This window comes from Phaseolus vulgaris, chromosome 9, assembly GCF_000499845.2.
Source record: "Phaseolus vulgaris cultivar G19833 chromosome 9, P. vulgaris v2.0, whole genome shotgun sequence".
Taxonomy (NCBI): Eukaryota; Viridiplantae; Streptophyta; class Magnoliopsida; order Fabales; family Fabaceae; genus Phaseolus; species Phaseolus vulgaris.
In genome coordinates, this window is record NC_023751.2 from 22,926,911 (window position 1) to 22,936,709 (window position 9,799).

A 9,799-nucleotide genomic window follows, 5' to 3' on the forward strand; every position below is an offset into this window, starting at 1 on the left:
AACCTAGAGTTATACATCGCTCGACCTCATGCCCAAATCCCTTGTTGAATTCGCGGGCCCAGATTCCTGACTTCTGAGGGAACTTCAACTTTTCCACGACCTATGTACGCTCAGCAATTGCTTGTAAGAGATTTGAAACTTGGGTCGAAACGCCAAATCTTCTCCTTAGGCATGTTCTTTCTAGTTGGGTATGGTGCACGCCTCGATTTCGTCTTCTTCTCGGTCGTGATTTCGTTGACCCTCAAAGGTCGAGATCGGCTACCCTCCTTGGGCTTGGTCTGTCCTGGATACGAGCAGTTGTGCTTCCCAGACACTGCCTCCTCTGCGTTGATGTGGGCGACAGCCCGGCGTCGTATTTCAGCAAATGTTACTGTCAGATTCCTGATCAATGAGTTACTAAATGGTCCTGCCATGACTCCCTGCTCGAAGGTGTTGGCCATCAGGGCCTCGTCATGGGTGTGGAGCTTTACTGTAAACACCCAAAACCTGTTTAAATAGTGTTTTAGAGACTCCCCTAGTCTTTGGTTCATGCTAAAGAGATCAAATGATATCGGGATTTGGTCTGATTGACGAAGAATTTTTCCCTAAACAACTCGGAAAACTAGTTAAAGGAGGTGATGTGGCCATCAAAAAGCCCACTAAACCACTACAGAGTTGTACCTGTGAACGTAGCATCTTGTAATGGATACCATTTGTTTCCCCATAAATAATCATCTGGGCATTGAACGCCGTAAGATGATTTTTTGGGTCTTTTACTCCCGTAAAAACGATCTTAGGTGTGATGTAGTGTGGTGGCACAAGCGCATCCATGATTGCCTGCGAGAATGGCTTGGGACACGTTCTCGGGGGCGCATTCGAACCTCGCTCCCTTGTAGAGCGTTGATCAAGTTGTTATAGATTCTTGCGCTCGTTCGTCTTACGCAATTCCTCATTGTTTGCTTGTGAAACATCTATTTTCGCCATCAGTTGATCTTGCCTAAGCACTTGCTCAGCTCGAGCTTCAGCAATAAGCTTTTCCTGTTTGGCTTTAGCCTCCGCCATTAGTCTTTCCTACTTGGCTTTGGCCTCTTGTTTGATCCACTTCTGCTCTCGCCTGTTGATAGCTGTCGTTTTGCTGTCAAATTAATATGATTCTAGCGTAGACTTGTCTAACACTAGAGAGATGATAGTATAATTGTGGACAAATGTCCCCAAGTCGTCTTCCAACGAATCCAATAGTAAAATCAGTTGATCAGGGTTTAAAATCTATCTGCAAGCAATAAAAGTTAACAATAACAATAAAGATGAAAAGGGGGTTTGAGATAGTTGTGCAGAAAATATAAAAGAAATTAAAATAGCAAATAAAAAGCGGTTGATCCCAAGTTCTTCCACCATTGAATTCTTCACAGGTTCTCTAAAGATTAATCTTTTCTCAATCCTCCAACAGAGCTAAACCAGATTGAACATGCGCCGATCTGATTCAACTGAAACTCACTAATAAAGCATGCGTCTACTAGTTTAATCAATACCCACTTTGTTCCATGCGTATACTCCATGGGAATGCTTACCTCCTCTCCCTTGAATCATGCGCCCAAGAAATTAATTAGAACAATGCGAACTAACTAAGAAACCAAAGTTTAAGATAAGGAAGACTCTCAATCATGCGTTCAAGTACAACCTCTCACAAAAACCAGTTTTCCAGGAGATTAGACAATAAAAACAACTGCTATAGAGAATTAAAAATCGAAACTTTTATTGGAACAAAACCTCAAAACTCAATGGGGAATTACAAAAGAATCAACAAAAAAGGTTTAGCCTTCCCTGCGGAGGCAAAACAAAAGAATTACTAAGAAGAAAATAAACTAAGAAAACCCTATGAAGCTCTCCTTTTCTCCTTAATGCTTGTGTCCTTTTATAGGCTTTTCTGCTCCAAAGATCTTGGGAAAATATTGCAGTTTAGATTTTGTAAACAGTTTTACTTTCCATAATTCTTTTTATTTTGCAGAAGATTTGCTTCCAATTCTGTTTTTGGAATCTTGTAACTTTTATTTTCTCTTTCTTCTCCTCAGAATATTTTTTTCTGTTTTGGTTCAAGAAGCAACTTGGACTTTTGCATATTTGGCCCATTCACAAAGGTAGATGCTTCCTCTGGATAATTTACTCTAAAAAGACAAAATTAACAATAATAATAGTTAAGGCCCAAATAAACCCAATTATAAGAATATTAATTAAAACAATGGATTTATTTATTATTATAGTCCAATAATCTATGAATAAGGCTAGTGAGTGTGAATAAATATATGCTCATCACCTGTACTGCTCGTTGACTTCTTGGAGAGCTCTCACGATGCCCATGAGCTGTTGTAGGGTGGGGGCGTCGCCCCATTCAGATCCCAGCGATCCTTGCTTAGTATTCCTCATATCGCTGGAAAACTCAAACACAATTGTGGATGAGGTCAAGTTTTATGGGCCCCACGGTGGGCGCCAAATGTTCTTGCCGATTGACTTTCTCGTCAATTGACTTTGGTGACAAGCTCTAACTCTGGTTTGTCTCCTCTTAAATCTATTATGTGTCTTGTTGCACTTGAACGTGGCTCCGTTGAAACAGAGGGTGTCCTACCTGTTGATCACACTCTGACGATCAAGTCAGTAAGAGCTTACTAAAACTTAAGAAGTATTCAGTTTCAAAGTAAAAAACAATGTAGCTTTACCGGGGGACTCAAGCCCCTTTTATAGTTTATCTTTTGTAACAACTTTCTCTCATGAGAATCTAATCTCACTTGAAAGCATTCGTAACAAAAAAAAAACATTTTGTTTAAGGGTGCCTTCACTCAAGGTGCTACAACAAAAAAAAATCTTATCTCTAATGAGAACATAAAATAATAACAGAAAAACCACCTGCTACGGGGCACCACTTATCTTCAGGTGCTAACTGCAAGAAAATATTTCGTTTACGTGGACACCCTTACTCATGATGCACCGTTATCTTTCATTATGCATGCAACTTAACCACTAAGTGTCATAAACACACTCTTAGATTACAATATACTTATGTGACTTAACCACCACATGCACTACACGTGCTTCTAGGTTAAGAAAAAACATTTACCAATCACCTTATATTAGTATATAAAATATTATTTTAATTATGTCTCATCGGGTTTACTAACATAGCTGGACCAAGCACATGGCACACTTTATAAGCCCAACAGCCGAACTGACCTGCCCACACCATACACCAAGCTCCGATCACTAAGCTCTCTGTCCAATACAATTATATTAATATCATGTTAATTTTTTAAAAAAATATAAATTTTGATTTAAAGTACAATTCACTTTTTTATATAAAAATATAGATTTGAATTTAAAATCCAATCTAAATTGTTTTTATAAAAAATATGAATTTGAATTATAAACCTGATACAAATATTTGAATTATTTTTTGGATTTGGATTATCCAAAATCCAATCCATATCACCTCTTAATATATTTTTAAAATACTAAAAATATTTTTTATTCTATAAATGTTTTTTATTTTAAAATGGAAAATCCAAAAAAACTTTGTATTATAAAATCTATAAGTTATTTCCATATTGAAAATCCCTTTCAAAATTCTATAATCTGAAATGTATGGATTATAGAAATACCTTCTAAATTCTATAATTTAGAATATATTTTTTTATTGTTGTAATCTAGAATATACTTTTTTTAAAGAAAAAAAACGTGAGGATTATACAATCCATGAGGTGTAAATAGAAAAAATATACATTTCTATGTATAATCCAAAATATATTTTTAAGGACAAAATGATATTTTTGTCTGACATGCAGAAAAGTTATAGAGGTCCAGGAAGAGGCAGCCCTAATGATGTAATTTGACTCCTTGAAATGTTACAAATAAAAGAAACTACAAGAATAAGAATTTTCACCTAACTCGTGCTTCGAAATTAAAGGCAAATGTAGCTAGATAAAAGTGATGAAAAGTAAGGAGACATTTCACCCATTTTCTTCCACTTTTCATCAAATCACAACAGTTTTTATCCTTTTGAGGATAAACGGGAAAATTTGAAGATAGCATAAAGTTATCCTTTTTCTCTTTTTTCTGATGTTGATAACCTTATCTTTATATTGGTGAAGCCACTAAAGTTGCTTTGCCTCACTATGACCATTGACCGAGACTTCAACCCAACTTTACATTAATGTTATTTTTTCAATAAATTTCAGAAAAAAAGTTATCAAATTTTCTTTCATCTTATGTTAATAAACTTCTAGGTCAAATTATAAATAAGCTCTCATAATAAGTTTCATTAGAATTTGTCAAACTAGTTACCCAATACTATCCAAAAACTGGTTTTAAAGCTAAGTGATAAAATTATGTGCGTGCACATTTTGTGAAATTGTATAAAATGTAGAGATGACTGAGAGTTCATTCTTGAGTACATAGCACAACAAACAGCCTGGTATTCCTGTAGAACATGAGATGCTAACTCACAACAACAGCAATTCATAATACATTACTTGTCAAATCAGAAGAAGCAGTAACATGAAAACATAATAGCAGGAAAATTTACTGTGACACCCACAAGCAATGTAGAATATATTCATTGGTCCCACATCCAAAATGCACTCAAATACTATTGTCCATTCCTGTACATAAACATGAAAACATCAGTTTCCCAAAGATTTTAACTGCATACACCTCAGATCCTCTACCACTATAGAGGCAGATAACAAAACAGTAAACAAAACAGAATTTCAGTACATTGAATCGGGATCTGTATATTGGTGCCTTTCGAGATTGATCATATTGATGCAGACATACATACTAAGATTCCAAAATTGTAGCTCCACTGATATGTTTCTAATCTTTTCAGAAATTTTAGTAACTTGTTGATCCCTATTCTACTAACTCCCCTAGTTTATGAAGATTATTGCATATATATTAAACATCAAGACAACGACAACACACCTTAAAATAATGTCACATCCACAAACCACAATAGCGAACTAATAAATTGATAATCCGTCTTCAACTCTCGACAATGTTATCATGCTACCAAAGCAGGATAATATATGCTTGTAGTGAACTAAGGCAAAAGCTCATCAAAAAATCATTTGTTTTAGGAAGTGTATTAAAAGACGTTTGGTGATAACAGTTCTTTCTTAATATTTTGACAGAACCACTAATAGACTTCTGATTTTCTTGTAAGCCCAATAGCCAACATAAATTTAATAAAATTTCAGCACGAATCATTTTTCAAGATCAATATAATAATAATAGAACAGATCAGTGGTATGCATTAGTATATTACATTTATCAAGTTTGAGAATGATACTCAGAAGACAGGGAAGTATAAAGGTATCCTATATCAATCCTCCAAATGACAAGTCCAAACAGCCTATGCTTCATAGTACCTATTAACTTCATGCATATGCACAATACTTGGCTCCACGGTCAGACACATTGATATTAAAGTAAAGTAGTCATGAGTGATCAATAAAACAAATTAATATCTAATTATATGTCTAACACTATAACTGCAACAATTTTAGCAAACCACAAAAATAATAGGATATGCCAGATTGAGAGGGGAAAGTTTAAATAAAAAAAAGCTGAAATGTGAGGATTAAGGCTAACCTTGGTGAAGACAAAAAATTGGAAGAGCTGGGGAGGCCAGCAAACACATTCGAGTAGGACTTTGTCAGATATGAAAAATTGGTAACCGGAGGCAGAGAATATACCCTTTCACCCTTCTTCAAAAGTTCTTGCAAGTTAAGTCTTTGCAAGGTTAAAACAAGTTTTGACTCCTTCCACATGAAAGCAAGGATGCCATTTTGAAAAACAAAGAGGGAACCAGGCTTTGATCCAGGGTATCTGAACCCATAACCACTTGCAATACCCTCTCCCACAAAAGCATGGTTGATAGTCACAGGAAACAAGTCTGCATCAGTGTCCCTGGGAAAGGGTTCGGACGAAGGTTCATTGATATTTGCTGTAAACATTGCTGAACCATTTGGATGCAAAACATAGTGGGTGCCTTCCAAAATTTTGGTTGCAATGAGAAGCTGTTGTCCCTGGAACTCCTCGTAAGAGAGCAGAAGAAAGAACAAAGCCTTTCCAGGCTTGTCTTCAGAAGGCTTTCCAGGAGGCCAACCAAAAGTTCCTCCCCATAAACCAGCATATTCTTGGTCATCTCTAGGAACTCGCAATGGCAACTTGTAAAGCGCAAACCTACTGTCGTGCATATTCGGCCATGCTCGGTAAGAAGATAGCTTCATAGTTGATGCTTTTAAGGTTAGTCTTACTGTGTCACTCGATCTAAGGAATTCTTGAAGCCGTGCATGCCTAATCTCACCGCTTGACATAAGCTTCTTGGAAACTGAATGACTGCCATTTATTGAATTTGATCTTCCAAGCATTTGTTTAATGCCATTCCAGAAATATCCCCGAAGGCTTTTCCTCTTGATGCATTGAGTGTTAGCATCCTCCTCGGGCAGAGGATTAGAGATAGACCTTGAACGGTCAAATCTCGCCCTAACATCACCCAATTCCAACTGGGTTGGATCAACTGCCTCTTGAGAACTCAACTTATACTCATCAACCTCACCACTACCAACCTTATACATTTGACTAAGAAGTGATCTTCTTTCCCACAAAAGCACCAAATCCTTCTGAAAATTCTCCTCATCATCCCTCAACCTAGGAAACAACGGCCCAATCATATTATCCGGAACCTTTTGTCGAACATGACTAGCAGTAACCTCAAGCAACTTTCTCCTATCACTAAAAGCTAACTTCCCAAAACCAACCATCCCTTCACCATTTCCAACCACCCTTTGAGAACTAGAGACATCGCTAATCGACCTACAAACCTTCCTCGACGATGAAGACTCCATGCCCGAGTGATGCACAAAGCTCTTACTCTGCAACAAAGCACTGACACTGCTACACCCCCCAGGTTCAACCTCTAGCAACAGTACATTACATGACTTGTTGTTAAGCTTGACCGAACCTGGATAAACATAATTCACCCCCTTCTCCCTCCCATGAAGAAAAAACATCATGGAACCATCAAAATCACTAACAACCTCAAACACAGAAGCCCACAGTATGGGACCCTCTTCAATCCCCAAAGGGCCAAGCTCCTGGGGAATTATCCTGCACCCAACAACAGAGACAAAACCAGGCATCACATAAACCACGTTCCCAAGCTCAGGATTCTGGTGAACCCATATTCCCATCAATGGTTTCACACCCACCAGAAAACGACAAAGCGCCTTGTAAGAAGCCACACCCTTTCTCCATTCCACAAGGTCCTTGTGGGGCACTATGCCCAAATCGTCACATTGCGTGAGCCAGAGTTTCTCAGAGGCCACGAGAGCGTTCAAACTCTTGCAGCACAGACACAGATTGCACACGTCTCTCGGCGACAGGAACCGAGAAACGACGGCGAAAACATCGTCCGGCAGAAACAACAGCAAGTTCGAATCAGAATGGTCGGGTTCCATGCGGATCCGACAAAATAAAAATCAAAACTTGCACCCTTCAGCGCATGCCCAAAAATCGAAATAGCGAAAAAAAAAACTACAGGGTCGGGGTGAACGAAGAACAAACCCTGGGAATTGATATTTTCTCAGGAAGCACGTGGAAGAACCCTGCACTTGATGGGAGTACTGTGATTCTTGGTGTTCCGTGATAGAGAAGGGTTTGGTGGGTTGGCTTCAATTATTGGGACAGTGACAGAGACAGTTGAAGAGAAATGGAGATAGTGAAAAAGAGAGGGTGGAAATTGGGGAGTGAAAAAGCGAGGAGGGTTGTTGGTGTTTTGGATTCTCCAATGAAGATGAAGGTAGATAGAGAGGAGTTGAAGAGAAGAAGAGTCCAAGAAGAGAAAGCCTTGATTGCATCGTTGTCTTGTCTTTTTTCGGTTTCTTTCTTTCTTCTTTGTTCAAAACCAACCACACGCAAAGTTTGGCAGGGGAGAATAAATACAGGGATTGAGTGAAAAAATAAAATGAAAGTGAAAATTAAGACTATTTATTATAACTTAAGAGAACATCAGAAACTAAAACTAGTTAGGTTCAAAGAAAATTTATACATTTATATAATCATTTAAAATGCCTCGCAGTTCCACCTACCAATGTTTAAAAGAAAACAATTCTTTAGCACTCAAATAATCTATTTCTAATACTAATATACTAATTAAAAACAATCTTTATAATTATAAAAAAATAAGTAAATAATAAATATAAATTACATGCATAAATTTAAATTTATCAGAAATTGTTCATTTAAAAATTGTTATACTGATTTTAACACACATAATATGCTTAAGAGTTATAAAAAAAATAATACAATAATGCAAAGTTATAAAGTTTTCCCTAATTTATGTTATTTCAACCTAAAAATAAGATAAGTTAGATCGACCGTTATTTTTAATCTTTTTTATCGTGATTATGTTTTGAACATTGATTATTGAAAGATAAACACAAAGATTAAAAAGATGAAAAGAGTAATATAGTAAAAAAATTATTAATTAGATATAATTTCACATATTAATTATTGAAATGAATAAAATTATTAAAAAAAAATTAAATATTAATTCATATTAACTTACTCATTTCAATTTTTTTTTTAATTTTATCCATTTTAACGTGTGAAATTTTACCTGGTTAATAAAAAATTTCATAACTTAAAATTAAAATGATTTTTTTTCCTTTGTTTCTAATCATCTCAATCGAAAAACACCACAAACACAAGCTTTGAACATGATTATTTTTTAACACATAAACACAAGCTACAAAATATAAATAGCAATACAATAAGTAAAATAATAGTGCCTTCTTTTCTTTTATTTCTGTATTCTCAGAACAAGACAAAGTCCAAAAAGAAAAGGGAAAATGGGAAAATGAAGCCAAAGATATTTTATATTTCCCTTTTCAATTTCCTAAGCTAAATGTTTCTATTTGCTTCTTTTTTTTTCTTTCACACCCCTCTAGAACAGCTAGTATATATTTTGGTACTTGGCAGTAGCATTCTAGGGAATAGTACTTTGGACAATGTTATAGTTATAAAGTATAGTATTTTTTGTCCATAAGAAAAATCTTTTAATTAATTCTATAAAGATATATAATTTTCTTATTTTTCCTTATATGTTATGAGGAAAAAATGAAGTGATAAAATAAGATAGAAAAATTAAATTATATGTTCTTTCATTTCTCCCTGTAGAAAGATGAAGTTAGAATTGATTTTATTTCAGAGCTTTCTTTTTATGATAATTGATTTGAACTTGAATAAACAAAAGGATAAGGAGAATGGAAAGGATAATAACATAATGGTAAAACAAAGTTATGGTTCGTTCTTTTCTGAAATAAGTTTTGGGCATAAATTATTCCTAACACAAACAAAAGGTTACCAGAATGGAAAGGGTTATTATCATAACACAATACTTTAACTCATTTTTTCCTCAATTTCTATTATCCCATCTTAGCACAAAATGCATGTGGGCCCCACCTACAATAGTTAAAAGAAAACAAACTTTTACCACTCAAATAATCTATTTCTAAGACCAATATGTTAATTAAAAAATAATATAATTTATAAAAAAAAGAAAATAATAAATATCTATTAGATGTATAAATTTATTGGGATTATTCATTTAATAACTCAAAGTTATAATGTTTTTCTTATGATATCTCAACCTAGAAATAAGGCAAGTTAGGATATTTTTCTTATCAATTTTTCTTATCATGGTTATGCTTCCATGATTGATTAACGAGACATAAACATCAACATTAAAAGGATGGAAATGGTAGGATAG

General features: G+C 35.3%; 1 protein-coding gene across 1 annotated transcript; it reads right to left on the minus strand.

Annotated features, from left to right (window-relative positions):
• Nucleotides 1-4,342: 4,342 nt before the first annotated feature.
• Nucleotides 4,343-7,995, minus strand: LOC137820495 (F-box protein At5g39450-like). Its single transcript, XM_068624617.1, has 2 exons — nt 5,617-7,995; nt 4,343-4,625 (listed from the first exon to the last, which is right to left on the minus strand). The coding sequence occupies exons 1-2, from the start codon at nt 7,485-7,487 to the stop codon at nt 4,613-4,615; spliced, it is 1,884 nt and encodes a 627-aa protein (XP_068480718.1). The 5' UTR covers nt 7,488-7,995; the 3' UTR covers nt 4,343-4,612.
• Nucleotides 7,996-9,799: the final 1,804 nt, after the last annotated feature.

Coding starts and splice junctions, on each gene's coding strand:
- LOC137820495 (XM_068624617.1), bottom strand. CDS start 7,487: ATGGAACCCGACCATTCTGATTCGAACTTGCTGTTGTTTCTGCCGGAC.